The sequence below is a fragment of the Carassius carassius genome, chromosome 14 (genome assembly GCF_963082965.1).
Source record: "Carassius carassius chromosome 14, fCarCar2.1, whole genome shotgun sequence".
Lineage (NCBI taxonomy): Eukaryota > Metazoa > Chordata > Actinopteri > Cypriniformes > Cyprinidae > Carassius > Carassius carassius.
Window position 1 is genome coordinate 9,243,511 of NC_081768.1, and position 20,606 is coordinate 9,264,116.

The following is a 20,606-nucleotide window of genomic DNA, read 5'->3' on the forward strand; positions in this document are numbered from 1 at the left end:
CTGTAATTTATTCCAGACGTCACAGTCACTTTTTTAATTAATTTAACGCAGCTTTACTGAATATATTTAATTTCTTTAAAATACATTTGAATGGTAGTATCTCAAATTATGAATCTGTATTTCAGTGCAAATACTTGCGATTTACTAAACTTCCTGCAGTCCAGTTTAGCCAGATGTGCTAAAATATTAGTAAAATATTCAAATTAAGTCATTGTAATTTATTTTCATGTAAACACGCCTGCTCATTATAGAGTGCACCTTATTCCCAAAATAAAACCTGGTGCAATTACCACTGAGCTATTGCTAAATGTTGTTTAAACTTTTTTTTTTTGCAATAATAACTCAAAATGATCAAATGAAGGAGAAGAATAACCAGACAAACTGTGTTTATTCTTAGTAACTTCCTAGGGTATCAGGAGATCCTGAATGCTTAGCATTAGCAGGATAGCTTAGCAAAACACAGCAACTTTGTAGGTGGAACCGATTTCACAGATGTACTGTAACTAAAGTTTATCATATAGTTTCATACAGTGTTAAATTAACTGTATTTTTCTATATTCACACAGGTAAGGTCAGGTCTGCTCTTAATTTTATTCACACATCTCTTTGAGGGTAGAGCAGTGTCCTTAGTACTTTCCATATGAAAGGCCCTTAATTGAAACTAGCATTCATCTCAAGTATTCATCTGAGCCAAAGCATAAAGCCTCATCCTATTCTCTTTCAGGCCACTGCTAAGCAACAATCTACAGAGGATTTTTTTTTACTGCTAGAAGGGTTGCAGTGAGAGAGGTTTGCATAATGATGTTTTAAGGGGGTCTGTTTTCCTTTTGTTTAAGGTGTAGGTGATAGAGGTGAGAACGCTATGTTTATCCCTGTGTGATCCTCAGACTTTTAGTTTCTTCTGGGACTGAGTGTCAGAAGGGCTTTTGGTGAACATCAGGGAATTGGGAGGAAGTAGAGATGGACATGGCAATGCATGCGGATAACCGAAATTCGAGGCTAGAAAACACCATTGGTGTTGTACAAAGGTTCCTGTGTTGCTCCTGCTTCAAGACGGGTGGGAACGACCACTTGGAGTACAATCAGGAAAGGTCACAGAATCCCAAAGCAGTTGTGGATGAAGAGAACATCCTTATCGTTGTTGAAGATTTGGGAATAGACAACCCTGGATTTAGCCTTTCGGAAGTTGAGCACTGCAGTCCACCTCAGCAGATCTCCATGGGCCGTTCTGCTAGTTCTGTGTCCATGTGCCAAAGAGCAGCTCTGAAGAAGAAGCTCGCACCACTCTCCTCTTTACCGCTTCAGTCTAGAGTTATCCAGAACAGTGAGGACGACTCTACTGTTGACTCTCTGCTGTACGGTTCTAGCAGCACTAATGTTGGAGATGGTAGTCTTCTTACTCCACCAGTCATTAACCTCATACCTCCGACACCTTCCGACGTAATAGATGATGACCAGTTCTTTGACATAAACTCAGAAGACGACAGTCTGCAGCAAACATCAGGCAGCGAAGGAGTGGACAGTATTGGCAGTGCTGCTATGGGAGAGCAAGAGAGCGAGGAAGATGTAGATCAAGACTTGGAGTCTAAAGGTAATCATAAGACCGAAGATGAAGAACATCCACAATTGGAGCCTCCAGAAGAAGAAACAGCCAAGAAGAAGACCATAGACAAGTCTACAATCCACTTCCTGCGTAGCACCTTTCATGTACCCCCTCTTCCTGAATACCCACGAAAAAGTAAGAGGCTTCAGCGATGTGATTAGGCCAGTGGCACATTTGAACATGACTGGAGAGTAGTTTTGCTTTAGTCATGATACATTCTGAAATAGACACTCTTGTGTTTACATTGTCAGGAAGCCTCAATCCTGGAATCAGTTTGCTGCAGTTCACTGAACATAATCTGGGTGAGTCTGCTTTGATTTGTGATGAGTCTTCACAGTAGTCTTCAGTGCCTGGAAACTATGCAAGTTTTTGAGGACCTATGCACTTTTAATATATAATATACCATACATAGTGATTCTTTTTTATTACCATAAACAGTCTGTATTTTATTAGTCTATTTTGCATATTTAACTGTTGTTTTAAGCAAAACAAGACAACAAAGTGTGATAGATTGTAGTAGCTTGGCAAATATTGTAAAGCTGATGTCTTATATGGCAATTTTTTATGAATATTTTGCAAGACAGGGCAAGAAATGCTTAACCAAGTGGTTTTTTTGATTTCCTCTCTGTGGAAGTAGGTGTATTGCAAATCGAGTTATTTTAAATATGACTTAAAATACAAAAACTATGGCAAAATAAAATAAAAAAATGAGTACAATCAATTTTAAATGAGATGTGTTTAATAGGCAATTTTGATATTGGACATATTTATATATTAAACAGTTCTTCATCTTATAGTTCTCATAACAAAAAATGGGGTTGTGTGTTTAATGTTTAGGGGTGCACAATATATATATCGGCCGATGATTAATGCACATCTTGTCAGTAAAGCCGGTTCTCTAATCAGTGGCAAATTCCATCAGGTGCGTGATTTCACATAGAGCAGCTTTTACTACACGGAGCCGTTGTTAACTGACTAGCTGCACAAATCCAAGCAAATAATGAATGTCGTGTATTAAAAAAACCTAATGGAACACTAAAGTGCTCTGTATTGGTGGAATGTGCTGTATCATTAGAGAGAGGGGGGAATGAAAAAATTTGAGAATTTAATGTAACAACAGAAAAATTATGGTGCGTATACATCTACATATATTTCAAGGAAGATAGGTAACAATTATGTTACCTTTGATATCACAGTTTTTTTTCAATGAGTCAGAAATCTAAAAGAGTCTGAATTGTTCATAATCTGCATATTTTTTCTGAAATGCTGAAAACTTGTCTCTTGTGACTCATTCATTTTTAGACGATTTTACTCATGTCCTCATCCAGGTGTGGTTTTCTATAGAAAGGGCAGAGGGTGTGGGTGGACATGCCACTGTGCAGGTCTCATCATGCACAAAGTAACTCCTCACAGCAAAGATATTTAGACCCTTTGGTGAAGTGAGCTGTTGTTCCTTACTTTTATTGTTTGGTCTAGAGAAACGACACCCATGAGGCGCCATTCTGTGACCAAAGGCTAATCTGTTTAGGACAAAGGTGTCTATGCTGTGGCAAATGGCGGCTTTTGTAGATATTTATCCCAAGATTCCCCAGCGTGAAGCCATATGACCTGTTCCCAAGCATTGTATTCCAGTTAGAAACCTTGACACAGTTGTTGCAGACATTTTTAAGAAGTTGCCACAGATCTTCTATGAATGAGTCTTTCTCAGTGTTCGTTATTCTTTTTTTCTGTTGTTGTTTTACTACACCATTGGTACACCTTATGCTGACAACACAGTTCCGTTTTCGGGGCAGCCCTAAATCAATTGACATTTAAATGTGTTTCTTCATAATTCACTCTTCTGAAAGTTCAGTGAGTTTGCTTTAGAGGAAACTGTATTCTCTGGTGCTGTGTTTCACACTGGTCCAGAGTACAGTGGGGCCCTGTGGAAACAGCTGGCAGGGCAGAAAGACCTAGATACTTCCCACGATCCCAAAGGCCGCTCTCGCTCTGATCCTCCAAATATCTGTACCTCTACCTCCCTCGACCATGCGGTTTTCCATTAATCCATTTTGCAATTTACTGGCTGTTTGCAGGGAGGAGAATGTGTTGGACTGCAGTAGATATATGTTTTATTCTCCTGAAGTGAGATTTCGTTGTTGGTTCCCTCAGATCTTGACCTATGTTAAGTCCTTGGATTTACTGAGTTTTCCCTGCAATCTCGGGGCAGTCTTTGCACATATCATCTTCCTGTTCACTGTCTAGAACGACCAGAGGCTGTCAGAGGGCCGACTGCACCGCACAGTTGCCCAGTTTTGGCCTTGTCTGGGAACTAAAAAGGCTGAGACACTGTTTCCTTTTTTTCATAATTACGATCTGAATAGATGTAGTTGATAGGGCTTAACTTAAGTAAAAAAATAAATAAATCTTGTTTGGACAGTTTCACATAATTAGTCTAGGAAGTTGGACCATTTCTGAATGTCAGTTTAAAGGTCAAATTAATCTCACAGTTTAATTGCTCTAGAAGGAAGTCACTCCCCCTTCCTCTTGCTTGTCATCACATTCATTGTCATTTCAAAAGTATAAAATTAAATACATTTTACCAAGCTTGTAGTGCAACTTATAGAGACGACACTGAAGACTTGAGTCAACAATAAATGTCATTTCTTTTTCGTTGCAGTCAGAAAAATTATTTAGCTGGTTGTTTAGTGTGCTTTCTGTCATCGTCATGCATGACTTAAAGTACAAAAAATGTTAACCATTTAGCATGCAATTTCAAGCTAGTATTTAACTGTAAGTGATTCAGTTGTGGTTGATATGTCTAATTTTATTAGGCTTTGCCTAATTCAGTTTCCACAAAAAGAGATGTTTGAGTTGAGTTTACATGGTAATTTTATGTTAAGAAAGCTAATTTCCCACCACTGTCCACAATTGAATTAACTTTAGCCAAAGAATTACTACTTATTCACACAGTCAGCCCTATTTGCCTTGCTCAACAACCGTCACAGTATTATTGCTTTTGGAAAGCCAGCAGTACATATAAAAAAATTTAGTTTTCAAAGGATTATGGCTGAATGGTAATTGATTGAACAAATAAATCTTACAATTCTCCAATGAACAGGTACAGACCCTGATTAACCAACATCCTTTGGACCTTGACAATGCAATGCAAATAATGCACTGGTAACAGTAGCAGAAATTATAATAATACAATTGTACTGCAGAGAACTGGTATTAGTAAAAATGGCATGAACTTATCTCATCTTTATATTTCAGCAGAACAAATTTACATATTGCTTCTCAAGCATCATTTTTTTGGTTATGGAGAAGTGCATCCACACTGCTGACATGTGTACTCGCTGTTGCGTATCCACATTAAGTAGATGCTGAAATAGTCAAACTGTGTCATTGTAGATGTGCTAACTCAATTTTATGTAAGTGTCAGGGCATTGGGGAGCTTTAATGGAAAAAAACTGTTGCAGTCTGTCAAATCTTTCTGTTGGTTATCTAGTATGCCTTTTTTATGGGTCAGAGAGTTCACTGGCGGGACGAATGGGGTCTTATGTGATACTCTAGGTCCTGTTTACACACACTTTGTGGCAAATGTCTGATATGGGAGGGAGGGAGCTTCCAATAATTCTCTCAGCTGTTTTTACAAGGCATTGCAGGGCCTTGTGGTCTGAATCATTGCAATTTCCAAACCATGTTGTTAGAATGCTTACAATTGTTTCTATGCAGAATGTGGTAAAAATGGGTGGGGGGATGTTTGCCCTCCTCCTCACTGCACAGATAGATGCTGCTGTGCTTTTTTGGCTAGTGAGGTGGAACGTGATGTGCAGAAACAGAAACGTTTCCATTCTGACTGTCTCTACAGAAGACCCAATTATGTGCATTGGGAGGTGGTCATTGCAGTGTCAGTTTGTTTTGTCAACATTTAGAGACAAATTCTTTTTTTGCACAGCAGTCTACTAGATGCTCCATTCTGACTCATCGTTGTCGCTGATGAGGCCCTCTGCTGCGATGTCATCCCTGAACTTGATGATGTGGTTTGTACTGTGTTTGGCAGTATAGTCGTGAGTCATTAGTTTCAACAACAGCCCTGTGGGGTTCCAGTGCTCAGCATGATGGCGCCAGACCAGTTATTGCCAGTTATATATCTCGAATGTCTGAGGTCTCCCAGTAAGGAAATCCAGATATAGATTGTGTGAAAGATCAGTTTATCTATGATGTTTTAGGATTGTTTTGATTGTGTGGAATATGTATTGCATAACTGATGAATCTATAGGCCAAAAATACAGATCTCTAAGATATACCGTTCCACTTAATATTTAACTAATGAATTGCGCAATGTACTGTTCAAACCTGGCACTGATGGCAAACACATACGGCTCCCTGTTATGCAGAATCAACAGGGATCAGAGAGTAGACTTTTGACAGGACTTAAGACCATCTTTTCAGTGTGTCAATTCCCAGCACTTGTTTGTTTTTCCGCTTTTTTTATGAAGGAAAGGGAGGGGGTTCAGAAAGCAGTGCGGTTGTGGGAATGTTAGAATGTCTGCTGTCTGTGGGAAAACATAGCATGTCACTGGTCACTAAAGTATGCCACTGGCCAGACAGTCCCTGGCTTGTCCTTTTCACTGTCAGCCTAGTTTTGCAATATCCCACTGTATCGCAGTGTGGTTTGCTGTGTGTTGGCATGTATTTACAGAGTGTGCAAACAATGCTCATGATAAATCAATGATGACTGATGCCACAGAGCTCGTGTAAAAACAATCATAGAGAAAAGAAAATGCTTTCATTCCTTCCTGAACATTAATAGCTCAAGTATTAGCACTAGCATACAGAGATTAAGTAGCTGTTTCCGGCTGACATTATTAATTTGACACAAATTCCAACCAAGCTTTCAAGTGTGTTCCACAGAGCACAATACACCAAATATGGAGCTCTGGTTTGTCCAGACTTGAGTTTGGGACCAATTTTTCCCATGTTAGCTTGAAGTTTTACTTGTTTTGTTTCCCAGAGATGGACTCTATGACCCAGACAGAGATTGGGCTTCTCCGGATCCAAAAGTTCTTTCCCATCATTTCAGAGTACATCTGCTAAATTGTGCTGACATCTTGGTGATGTGTTGTTTTACTCATTTAGATGACCTGAGCAAGAATGACTGCAGCCATGAGTTCCTAAAGGAAGAGTTGAGGCTACTACCGCTGAGCAGTAAGATAAGCATGTTAACACACCAAAAGGTAAAATCACTCAGTATTACCTTTACAAATGGTACCTGTTTAATATAACCCATTAACAAAATCTAGATTTCACACAGAATATATCATTTAAAAGGGTTTTACATGTACGAAGGCTCTTGTTTGTCATCCTGTCACAGAAACCTGCCACTAGGTCCTGTAGTTTGGGCGATAGGGTGCCAAGAAGTCATACCTTTCACTCCACATGTCAAGAAAGAGATGAAATCCTTGAAGATGAGGAATCCCCACGCCAAAGGAGGATAACTGTTGGTAATGTGATGTGACCTTATATTGTGACCCATTGCCTGATTTACAAAGGCTGTGTAGAGGCTTCCCACTAGACATTTTAACTAGTGTAATCAGACAGGTTTTCTGGATTAAATATCTTAACCAGTACCAAGCTTTGCTGGTGAATAGGATTCCTAAAATGGTCCACCAGCTAGACCTGTTATTTTTCCTCTTCCCAGCATCGTACATTCCTCAGTCCAAAGACCACAATGGAAAAAGTGTAGTGAAGGTAAGGCCATTTTTCTTGTGTGTAAGACTGAAAAATATTCTCTTTTTAATTTTCTGCTTCAGTTTCTCAAGTAGTTTTGGTTTTGATGATAATGCAGTTTTGCTCATTCACATTATGTAAGATGCCTCAGAGCATGTCTCATGATTTTTGGATTTGAGTCAAGTCAATAGACATGGGTTTTTTCCTACATAATTTTGAACATAAACTTATTTTTATAACCCCACTGACCTTCTGAAATGTCAAAGTCAGTAAAATAGTATAGGCATTGGAAAAGTATAGCCATTTTGTAAAAGTACATACAGTTTCACACTTGAAAATTAAAAATACCCCTCATTCTGATGTGCAGTCAGAGCATACACAGTTGTAGGATATACACAAGTACACTCATTCTGAATCTTTCATAGGAGTGCAGAAAATTCTCCATGGTAAAAAAAAAAAAAAAGACACGAAGTCTTTCAAGGGGGAATGTCCTAAATTGGTATTTTTTTGTGTGGACACATCTTTCATTGCGTTAGTTCTCTGTGAACGTGCAAGGGTATGTTCATAAAAATGTATTTCAAATTATGTGTATACATACATGCAGGTTGAGAACTTCATTTGTATGTGTTTGATTGTATCTCTTTGTATTTAGTGGGATTCTAATGGGTACCAAAGAGCCAAATCTTTAGCAGAGCTGAACACTGAGGAGGTTTGCCAGTGGTTTAGTAATATTGGTCTACAGAAATGCCTGCCCTTCATTAGAGGTAAAGTACAGTTTGCACATTTGTTTTTGTCATATTCCCACCCTTTTTAAATGTTTAAATTCACCAAACATTCAAAGAGACAAATTCATAGCCGCAAACCAATAACTTTTCAGATTATGTATTACTTACTCATTTGCCCTTTTAAGTTATTGCATCAGCTTAAAATGTATTTCTATGCACCAACTTAAAAAGAGAGGAAAAACAACATTTGCTAGCTAATACAACACCATGGAGACTTTTATCATCTCTAGCTAATGATTTGCAAGGCCTGTTTGTAACATATTCAAACCAATAAAGAGCTATTTTAGAGATCTATTAGTGTTATTTATCATAAGCAACAGTTTAAAAAGATGTTAATAATAATGTTGTGGCTTTGGGTGAATCAAACCATACAGAGGCAGAGTTCAGTGGATCTCACATCGCTTCTATTGATCTCAACACCCTCGAAATCCTTCAAGTGTCCAATCTGGAGGAGAGAGAGAGGCTGCTGTCTGCCATTTACCATGAGTTACACCCACCAAACTCCACCACCCAAAGACTCGACTCCCTTCTTGGTACCATAATACAACCATGAACTGTTTGAGTCCACATCTAACTACTTTGTCTGCAAACTTCTGGTACCTAACTTGTTTTCTTTACCCCAAAAAGAAAGATTTGGTCCACACAATGTTGAGAAATTCACAGCAGCTTTGGTTTCTATGACCAAGTCAAAATCTTCTCCTCAAGTTAGCAGCATCAATATGAACCAATGTTCATTCAAATTCAGGTAGATCATCCTTTTATGTAGAATGTAAAGCACTCCATAATCACAAATCATTACCAAAATTACATTTTCATAACAGTATTTACAGTTTGACCTGAATATGTATCCTGTTCTCTCTCACAGACAGAAAGAACAAAATGCAAGATTTCAGAAAAACTCGCATCTCATTGAAATCACAGTCAATGGTAAAATTCTGTCCATGCGATTTCGTTCCATGTAACATTTCAGCATATCATTTAAAAAAATAATATTTATAAAACCTATATCTAATAAAACCTATGTCTGTCTGTTATTTTGATTTAGTGTCAGATCGAACAGTACATTTAAGGACACCCAAAGAGACAAGTGTGGGGAAAGTGGTGGAGTCCTGTCTGAGGATGCTGGGAATTAATGAAGACAAAGATCACTTCAACCTGAAAAGCAGCGAAGGTTTTGTATATAAAAAAAGCAAAAGGAGTACTGTAAAATATCTATGTGCATATGTCTTTGTAAGAATCATGTAAAATGCAATACTTGTATATTACTTACAGTAAAGCACATTGTAAAATAATGATGGGTATTTGCCTAGCATGTTCATTAGTGTGTCCTTTGGGATAATGCATACACACACATAAAATCCTTGGAGAGAATGTATTAAAAATGTATCAAATCAATCTGACTTATGCTCAATTTATTGTATTATTTTTAAGGCTTTTTCATTTGTCTTCTTTGGAAAAGATCAGCCATTTAGTCTTGCGTTTGGAGAGAATCATATATGGCTTGTGGCTTGTAAGTGCTCTGGAATTTACACAGTGAATTTACTTTTACATACCGTCTCTATTTTTCCACGTTTTTCAGATGAGTTCCTCCCTGAGCAGCAGATTGGAGATTTGCCTGGCTCAGAGACGAGACTAATGGAGCTTCACCTATATAGGAAGGTAGACAGAATTGCATGTTTTAGCTGAGTATTTAAATGTAGTAAAAAACACAAACAAAACGGTCTTAGGAGATAAAATTATTTAATTTCAGATGAAACTTTTGCCTCTCAAAACTTGTAGGAATCACAGAAAGCAGGTCGTTTTTCATCAGATAACAACATAATTTGTACCACTGACAATATTCAGAGCAAAAACCTGCTAAACAACACTGGGAAGATTCAAGAGCTAAATCAACAGGTGGCCTCCCTTCAAAACGTCATCATACAGGTAAATACATCCTGTCTTCTGTTTCACCATTGTAAAAAAAACTGTGGGGCTGGTTGTCACACAGGGAACTATAGGTTTTTTGAGTTAAAACTCTAACTATGCAAAACCTTTTTTCTCTAGTAATGGATTTCTTCTTGGTTTCTAATTCAAAACCCTCTTAAATTAAGAAGAATTATTGAGAATTTTGTCATGAAACTAATATTTTAGAATTGTGTCTAGTTGTGGAGCATGTCATCACAGGGTCTGTGTGTATTCAATGAACTGCATCTTTTTTTTCCTGGGCAGTTGAAATTTTAAACAGCTTTTATTTATTTTTTTGTAGCTGAAATTTAAAGGTATGATCTTACACAGAAATAGACTTGCAAAAATAAACCTACATTAAGGGAAAAAAATCTAACTGTTTTCCACTATTGCTTTTAGCTGATCTGTGTCTGTTTGATAACCAGGTTCAGGAGCTTTACCATGGTCTGGTAGCCTTCTGTTCAGAGCTGAAGAAGATGGAGGGGGAGATGGATGCAGTGCAAACAGACAGCTTTGAAGTGAAGAGGCTTCTCAGTGAGGCCCAGGACAGTCTGCAGAAGAAAAGACAGAGCCTTCAAACACTCAGGGACAATCTTAACACTGCACCAGAGCAGAAGAATAAGTAAGTAAATGCTCTTACCATAGAATATAATAAATAGAATAAATCAGAATTGAATGTTCTGGAGGTTAATACAGAGCCATTGGGTAATTATATGGGATTATCACAGGAACTGTTCATTAATGCATTGGTCTTTATGGATAATGATGTGTTCCGTCTTCCAGAAGAAAAGGCTGGAAGAACTGATGATCAGAGCTGGTTTTCGATGCCCTTAGTGTAATTTACTTGTAGAGAGTGTATAGTACATCCTGTGATTTTTGATGCTCTGTTTACAGTTTATTTTTCTGTGGCTTCAGTGCTGAAGGTCATTTGGATGAGGGTAATGGGTACTCTACAAATCCTTCCTTATTTCCTGTGTGCTGAGAAAGCGGTCTCTAGTCCACCTTATGACTGGACCCCATCATGCCAATGTTTAATGTCATTTCTTAACATCTTAACAATGTCATTTCTTAACATCACATTTATGGTTCTGACAATGTTTAAAGGAATAGTTTGCCCCAAAATTACAATTTTGTCATTATTTACTCACCGTTATGTTTCATAATATTCTTTTTTTTACACAAAAAGCTGAATTTTGGAGGACCAGCCTTATCATATGAAAACAGTTACCTTTGCAAAATGAGAATCCATACCTGTTTAATTTATGAGGTGTGCAAATAAAGAGAGGGTGTTTGAGGAAAAAGCCAGTGTGGGTCTCACCCAGTAGTTTCCTGCTTTTTCTCAGCATTACGGCCTTTGATTTATTCTGACATCTTTTCGAGCTGAACAGATTGAAAGCAGGAATGGATAAGGGTGTGAGAAAATACCATCATGAATCAATATGTCCAAGTCCTCATTAATTACCTGATAAGCCACTTAAGTTGAAGGCTTATTGTTTTTTGTTACGTTATGTCCTTCAAGTGCTTGGCCATTTCCCCAGCAAAAATGCAAACAAATCTTTCAAGTTTCAGGGGTTTTGGATGACATTAATCTAAGATATCTGGGTCTGAGAACATGAGAGGTTTAGACCGCTTACATTTATTTAAGATCGAGCCGCAGAATAATAAAAAAGCCTAATCTTTGACATAAAGTGACAGAACATTGGAAGTCTGTTCAGATGAGCTTCCTAATCCAAGACAAAGCTAACAGGAATAGTTCTCTAAAAATAAAATGTTGTCATAATTTACTCCAATGTTGTTCCAAACCCTTAAGGCTTTCTGTTTTCTGAATATAAGAGGTTCATTTTTAGGAGAGTATATATATATATATATATATATATAAACTCTTCTGTATGTAAAGAGGGGCTTTCAAGGTCCAAACTGCTTGAAACAATAAACGTATCATAAAACTGGTCCATATACTGTAACATGAGCACTATATTCCAGGTTTTCTGAAGCTGTACAATGGCTTTGTGTGAAGAACAGTCCAAAATTTAAGTCATTATGGGGATACAAATTCTCAGTATGGCCATTTTAAGGGGAACTATTCCTTTAAGAGAGCTCAAGGGAGCAGCTTGTGTTTGTTTACTCCTCAGGCCATCAGAGGTCCGACTTTTGGAGAAGATGAGGCTAAACTGCCAGGTGTTTAAAGACGAGATCACACTAGTCCACCTCAATCGACAGGTGGTTCACCTGCGTGAAGTTCTGGAGAAGACACAGGCCAAGGTGAGATTGGAACCCCGATCTAGTTTCTCAAGGTTTTCAGAGTTTCCTGGTGCAGTATAAAATGATATAGTGCTGACATGTGAACGCAGGCCAGGAGTTATTATTTTAGACCACATTTAAATTAGGCTGAACATATGGTACTAATGTGAGCATTACAGTCTTGGCTTTTCCCAATATGCAAGCACTTTGTTGGACATACAAAAACATTTAGGGGAAAAATTAACACAGTTAATCGCCATAAAGTCCTGAAGCTTTTCTCGTAACATATACGTTACATCTGTTTTTCCTTTTGCCATGTTTCAAACTTTTTAAACAAATCTTCATGGGAAGCAAATTGATTGTCATTTCACAATAATAGTCACCAAAACATTAAGTCTTTGGCACCAACGCCACAAATTTTTCAAAAGCCAGGATGACATGAAATGCTACCTGTGATTCTTTTCCCACCTCCATCCTCTAAAAGCAGCACTTTCATCTCATCGGTAAAGACCTTACGAGGTGCCATGAATGGACACATGCCGACCGGGGCTTTGCAAGAAAGAGCGTGTCACGTTGCCGCCCTCAGGCCACAGTCTTTAGGTGCTGAGCTGGTGGGAAAAAGGCAGTGGCGCTAATGTTTATCATATGACCTAATCAAGGGAAAGGCACAGGTCAGGACACAGAGCAGTCTGGGAACTAATACAAGCCTAGGCCCTAATAAGGAGCAGGCTGACATTTATTTTCCCTAGATTATCTGACAATAAGGAAATATTTCATCATCGCCTCTAATCTCCGTGATCCGTCGCGACTGCAGTACATCAGAAAAGACAGGAAGAGGGAGGGGAGGAGTTGTTGAAATAGAGCGAAAACTAATGTAGCAGCAAACGTGGGGTCTCAAACTAAAATACAGGGATTTAGGGGAAAGCCCCTCTAAATAATATGGCCCAAACCGTTTCTAATCTTCTCTTTTTTATTTAAATTGCAATACACTTAATTTCCCTTCAGGCCAGAGATGCAGTCTTGGTTGCAGACTCGGATTAGGTTTCACTATTCTCATGGGAAAGGTGGTCGAGATACTGCAATTGTGGCCAAGCTCCCAGTAGTTGGGCTCACTTTGATTGTTCCCTCTTCCCGATGTCTTGGCGGTCACCGTGTTGAGCTGCACTGGCGGCTAAGAGGCCCAGTGGCTAATAGTTGTGGCAGCATTTATAGTCCATCTTGAGGTTGCCATTTTACTGCATGCAACACTACACTCCGGGGCCCTGCGAATCCGTTATTGTAACTGACAGTGCCTCACTTATATCATTAATACCAGCCACGCTTTTCTAACCAAGTCCGGAAGCCTTTCTCATGCGAAACACAATCCTACAATCCGGGGCTTGGCATGGCTTCCTCTCCCATCTCATAAGAGTTAGGGGATTTCTGAAGGTGTGCCTGTTTCTCAACCGATTGTTCTTCGCGCAGCACCTCCCAATCCTCTACGGTTTAAAAGACAGTTGCCAAGTTATATTCTGTATTTCCATTGTTTAGCTTGCTCTCGTTTCTGTTTGCTGTAGCGTTCCCCTCATGTCACTCCATTAACAGGTTAGGATGACATACGAGCAAATGAAAGTTGACCAAAATGATTCATTCTTAAGTACCTGCCCTTTTGCTGCTTCTCTTAAATAATTAAGCGAGGCCCAAGCTATGTGGCCTGCCCTAGGGGATCCAAACAGTGGGGTGATAAGGGCTCCTAAACATTTCTACAGTGGGGTTTCCTGTGTGAGTGAGCTGTCTGGTGCCCCTGTCTGGGGAGAGGCTCAGTAGCCTTTGCCGCAGGGCATTCACACGCTAGGAGACTCGAGCCCTCACCTCGCCTTTCTGCTGCATTTTCAGAGAAATCTGATCACTCTGCATCCATCTTTTCACTCATTTCCTGTATTCAGTCTCTGTCTCAGCTATTGGTTGGGGGGTGTGGGTTTATGTGATCCTGCATGTTTACCAGTGATTGACTCATTAGTCATCGTGAGTCATGACATGTTTTGGCCCCTTCAGTGACCTTTTTGACTTGCCCATTTTGTATATACATTTATACTGTATTTTAAAGATATTACATTTTCCCTGTTTTATGCCTTATAAGAAACAGACAAGTCTGAAAAAAAGGACAGGAAATAATACAAAAAACAGAGTTTAATGAGCACACTGTTAAAATAATTAGATTTTTGGGTGTATGTTTTACAAGAAATTAATCATTTTCTATTTAAAAATTGATTTCACATTTAATTTGTTGTGTCTGTGAAATTTGCTTGCAATTTTTGACTGGAAATTGTTTCTACACCCATTATTTTTTTATTTATTTTTTATTCATGGAATGTTCTCTCCAAATTCACATGCCATTAGTATGTGTGTTGACAACTTAATTTCAAATCCCGCTTACTCCTCAAATAATGAAACTTGTTTTCTCTACAGCAGTCAGATGATTGGAGGCTGTCAGCTTTAACACTTCACACTTTTAAAAGTGTTATTTCAAGGACAGATCCTTTGACTCTCTACTTCGTTTACTATAAAATGAGAGCAGTGTCTCACTGAGGTGAGCCGCCAGCTATACACTGCTTTTGATGCTTGTTCAAAAGTTTTTTTTTTTTTTTTCTGCAGGAGAAAGCTGAGAGGAAGAGCCCTACTCTGACTCAGCTGGTCTCTTTGCAGTCTCCTGTCATGCTGGTGGCCACCCAAGTGAAAGCAGACCCAGACGGTCATTACGGTTTCTCTGTGGACTGGGTAGAGGGCCAGGGGCTGATAGTGGTACATAGTGAGGGTGCTAATCTCTGCCTGAATGACAGGTAATTGTCATCACAATTCATTTAAAAAAACATATTTTAATGAATGTTTGAATCTAGATTAATAATATTTTTAGTGTTCTGTTTTCAAGCTTTTCTTTACCTGCACCATAATGTTACAGAAAACTTTAAAGGAACAATTCACCCAAAAAATGAAAACTGGAACACCATTTTTGGGTGATCTATTCTTTCCACCAACCGTAACCTTTGGGTCATAGTCTTAAAAACAAATGAAATGTGAAAGAATGTGAGATCAAAGAGGTCATTTCAGTGCAGCAGATGTTTTGATGAATTAAGCCTCTAATTGGCCCTTCATAAAACATGCCAAGGGACATCCCAAATTTTCCAGCCTTTAAGAACAGAGAGGATCACAGAGGTTCCATCAGCTCTTGTGTTTTTCCCCTGTTGCTATGGAAATTTTTAGGAGACAGGGAGCATAACAAGAAAACACTGAAATGTAAAACCTGGACGTCTATGCACAAGGAACAGATAAAAACATGGATAATACATGGCCATGCAGTTTAAATATTCAATTTGTGAGCTAGGTTTTTTACAGAGCGTATAACTATATACAAGCAAGCACATGTACATACGCACAATTAAGTCTTGGACGAGTAACAGGGAGGGAGGGAGGGAGGGAGGGAGGGGCAAAACATAAGAATGGAAAAAGGGCATCTGAGTACCATGCATGTTTTTGGTAGTTAATTGCCAAACCTCTGGCAAAACTCTTTTCACAGTCAGTGAACAATAGTCATTTTCCTATTTTCAGAAACACATTGCATTAAATAAAAGCTGATGAATGCAAAAACAATTAACAGGCTTAAAAATGGTTTTTCATGTGATCCAAGATTTTTTAAAATCCCTTTATTATTTTTCACAGATGCTGTTTCCATATATAGATACAATCAAGTCCAAGTATTTGGACAGAGACACATTTTTTTATTATTTTAGCTTCTGACCAAAACATATTCAAGTAACAGTTATATAATCAATATCAACTTAAAGTGCACATTTTGAGCTTTAATTTGAGGGTATTCTCAACTCAAAAGCTGTTTCATAGACTAGTCTTTAATTTTTCTATACCAGTTAAGCAGGTAAAATGCCTGGAGTTGATGTGCCCTTTGCATTCGGAAGCTGTCGCTCTGTTCCCACTTAATGCGCTCAAAGGAGCTCTCCATGCAATTGAAACAGACAATTGTTAGGCTTCAAAAACAATACCGATCCATTAGAGAGATAGCAGGAACATTAGGAGTGGCCAAATCAACAGTTTGGTACATTCTGAGAAAACAAAATTATGCACTAGTGAGCTCAGAAACATAAAATGGCTTGGACCTCCACGGAGGACAACAGAGGTGGATGATCGGAGGATCCCTTTCACAACATCCAGCCAAGTAAAGAACACTCTCCAGGAGGTTGATGTGTCGCTGTCAAAGTCTACAATCAAGAGAAGACTTCAAATACAAATACAGAGGGTTCTGAATGGGAGTCAATGGAATGCAAACAGCAGGTGGGGGTCCACTAGCCAATGGCGGCGCCCAGGGCTGCTTCAATAAAATATGAAACCCTGCCCCCCTGGTTTCTCATTCAAAACACGCATCACCGGAAACACGGCATGTCGTAATCTCCGTTGCAAGAAACCGACGAGAGCCATTGAGCGTTTGATATCGCTGCCGTAAACCACAAGGTGCAAACAAGGCCAGATTAGACTTTTTCAAAACACATTTTAAAAAGGCCAAACCACTTCTGGAAAAGCATTCTTTGGATGCCTGAAATTAAGATCAACCTGTACCAGAATGACAGGAAGAAAAATGTATCCCACATAGCAAATGTCTTCCGGCCCAGATCTAGGCCATACAATGACTTTTCTCTCGGCCTAAGTACCGCAAAGAATGGCGGCCCGGAAGTGGCACAGAACTGGATTAAAGACTCGGCCCGAATCTCAGCCAGTTAATTAGCCTTAGCTGGCCCTGATCTGGGCCAAAACAGGTTTTATTATTGGTGCCAATTCTCAGCCTTAAGTAAACCAGAATCCCCAAATCTGAGCCACACCTGAGCCTTATATAGCCCAGACCCAACCCAGACAGCAAGCAGTGTCAGCCCAGATCCGGCCCGAATGGATTCACGCGGGCCATCAATTTATGACATGCTTTAATGTAGACACAAACTATGCCAATAAAGTACATTAAACTGAATAGAAAATCTGACTCAAAACCCACACATAATGTAACTGTGCAATAAAGAAACATATTGCATTGGTTTTTCTATTTATTTTAATAAAGAACAAATCAACCAATAAAGAGTGAGAATATAAAGTATACAGTCTATAAGAGAAATGTAACAGATAGACACATGTAACTTAATCATAATAATTTATTACAGATGTGACAAAGAGCAGTACCACAGTAGTCCAAATGACGATGCATTGCAGTTGCAGTCCCCTCTGGCAAAATATAATAGTAGTGTGAGGAGCAGGGCATAATTTAATTTGTTAAATGCTGAAAATACTATCCCGATCCACTCCCTCAAGGCGCGCGTTTCTCACATAGACAGTAAAAGAAATGGACACACCGTCCCCATTGGATTCAATGGAGACAAGTGAAGTCAATTAGAAGCACGCACTTCCTGGGGGTCGAGCGTACTGCGCAGACTCAAACTTAGCTTGATGACGTAGATGTCACGTGAGCAACCTGTAAGTCTTCTAATCGCTGTGCCAAGAGAAATCTGAATCACCCACCGAATCTTGCAGAGAAGGCGAGCGTGAACAGGAGCAAAAAAGTATTCTGATTAATTATCTCCCTTGACTTCATGCCTCCACGTCCCCCCGATTGCCTCATAGACAGTACCTGATTGCCTCATAGACAGTAAAAGATTGTCTGCGGGCTTCTCCTCCTGTCCATAAGGTAATTTCTCTACTGTGTGACAGAGAGTCGCAGGTTATGACGCAATCGTTAGCCTATTTATTTTACAAAAACTGCTTCTACGGGGTCATAACGTAAGATACAAGGTAATGGAGCCTTTTATACATTTTCGTGTTTCTTTAGAAATAATTAATGGACAAATGGAGTCTTTAAACATCTCAGATGTAAAGTTATTCGCTGTCAAAGTGACGCAAAAATTAATGGGAGTCAATGGAATGCAAACAGCAGGTGGGGGTCCACTAGCCAATGGCGGCGCCCAGGGCTGCTTCAATAAAATATGAAACCCTGCCCCCCTGGTTTCTCATTCAAAACACGCATCACCGGAAACACGGCATGTCGTAATCTCCGTCGCAAGAAACCGACGAGAGCCATTGAGCGTTTGATATCGCTGCCGTAAACTTGTTGTAAAACTTCTTAACTGCACATTTTTAAATAGTTACTATAGCTATAGAGGAAGGAAATACATATCGCCAATGCATGCGGTTTGAATTTGGATCTGTTCCTCACACCAAGTATCAAATGGATACAGGATTTAAATAAAAATAAAATACTTTCAAGATCATTTTATTTCATGCTTGTGCATGACAGCATACTAATAAAAATTATGTGCCCCCACTCTCTGTTATAGATCAGTGTGTGCCCCCACAGTAAACCAAATAAATATTACATGATAACGGTTAAATACTCTCTCTCTCTTTCTTTTCATGTAAGGATTCTAAGATTATTTGTACCAAGAATAATAATATAAAATTTAACAAAATTATAATTAAGTGCAGTTTAATGCACTTGACTGATTTGCTTAATTTTTTAATGATAATGTTTCATTCTGTTTTGACTTGCCATTTCAAAGACTACATTTTAACAATACTACACTTCATCAAAATGTCTGTGATCATTTAACCATTATCATGCAATTTTCTATTTATCCTCTTTATCATGGGTCACATAATATGCTGCCAGATCTTAGCCTGATTTGGGCCACATATCACTGGACTGATCTGGGCCACACTCCTCCCATCAACAATCGGCCCTCGTGTTGTTTGCCAGATCCCCGCCGTGCTGTCATTGCCACACATGGCCAGCTCTGGCCGAAGGGGGACATGCCATTGCCGACAGGAGGCCAGCAGTGCCACCATGTTTCACATTACCTCTGAAACATGGTGGAGCAGTGTGTTGGCATGAGCATGCATGGCTTCTAGTGGCACTTGGTTACTGATGTTTAGTGATGACGTGTACAGAGATACACAAGTGACTGAATGATTTGATTCAGTCAAATGGAGCAAAGTTGATTGGGTGGCGCTTCATTGTACAAATGGATGATGACCCAAAACAGCAAAAGCAACCCAGGAGTTTTTGAAGGTAAAAAAGTGGAAGATTATGCAATGACCAAGTCAATCTCCTGATCTCAACCCGATTGGTGCTTGACATCAAAACTAAAGGCAGAAAGACCCACAAACAAACAACAACTAAAGTCACCTCCAGTAAAGACCTGGCAAAGCATCACAAAGGAGGAAACCCAATCTCGGATACACACACACACATATAAAATATATATTGATGTATGCATGTATGTGTTTGTGTTCCATGTCTTTAAAATTAACAAAGCAAATTGACCTATCAAGATGTCAGAGCTGTCAAGATTTGGATTTTGTGTTCTCCCTATATCAAAAACTATATAACTAGACTTTTGAAACTTTTGTTAAGAAACTGCTTTTTGGTAAAAGGAAATAGTGCCCAATGGTACCCAATGATCCCTTTATAAAATAGGTACATGGCACTGCTGTAAGTGTTGTTGTTCTGAGAATGTGTGTGTATGTTTCAGGCTGGTGGAGGTTAACGGAGTGAACGTCTTGAGGAGCAGTGAGGATGAGTTGGAGTTGATGCTTAAGACACACACTGCCCACATTGTTGTTCTTCGCCAGCTGGCCCAAGAAATTCCACAGGAAGACCCATCTGCCTCCACTTCAGACAGATTTCTGCTGTGAGGGATCAACAGGACATACAAATGCTGCAGAAACATCAAGCAATGTCAACCAACTAAACACTGTCCAGATTAATACTTTATTTCCTGTCTTACTGGAGGAACACATTCAGACACACCTGAATTGGTCATATTTTATGTTTTATCCCACTTATTACCTTAATGACATTTGTCTTGAGAAGAGGGTTATATATTCACCCTGCATTACAGTCTTTGGGTCATTTCGGGGCAGTTTCATTTTTTGGGTGACTTCATGTTTTCGGGTTTATACAAATGTTAAAGCCATAGTCTCAATTAATGGGTGGATCAGTCAAAAACTGTTAATAAAAAATGGCAATTGCATGTGAAAAGGGCATTTTAAATTCTAAATTGCATTCAACCATGAAGGTCAAGTTGTATAATAAATATATATTTCCCTGTCAAAGATTTTATCTTGACATATCCTGACATTTTAGTAGTGTTTATAATAGATTTAAAGATTAGTGTTAAAGGAGAGCCACACACTAAAGTGTGACACATGTGCTGGTTTAACCCCCCATCTTGATGCCTCTGTGGACCCCGTGTATCCGGTCTTGTGGTTGAACCTTGTGGGTTTCATTG

General features: G+C 39.0%; 1 protein-coding gene across 1 annotated transcript; it reads left to right on the top strand.

Annotated features, from left to right (window-relative positions):
* The first annotated feature begins 816 nt into the window (after window positions 1-816).
* LOC132156513 (uncharacterized) lies at window positions 817-20,322 on the top strand. The gene is made up of 16 exons (XM_059565486.1): window positions 817-1,738; window positions 1,855-1,905; window positions 6,728-6,825; window positions 6,963-7,092; window positions 7,290-7,339; window positions 7,971-8,082; window positions 8,478-8,636; window positions 8,731-8,848; window positions 8,969-9,030; window positions 9,149-9,274; window positions 9,683-9,762; window positions 9,883-10,029; window positions 10,476-10,672; window positions 12,183-12,312; window positions 14,926-15,110; window positions 19,848-20,322. Exons 1-16 carry the CDS (start codon window positions 961-963, stop codon window positions 20,008-20,010), a joined length of 2,586 nt encoding a protein of 861 aa, XP_059421469.1. The 5' UTR covers window positions 817-960; the 3' UTR covers window positions 20,011-20,322.
* Window positions 20,323-20,606: the final 284 nt, after the last annotated feature.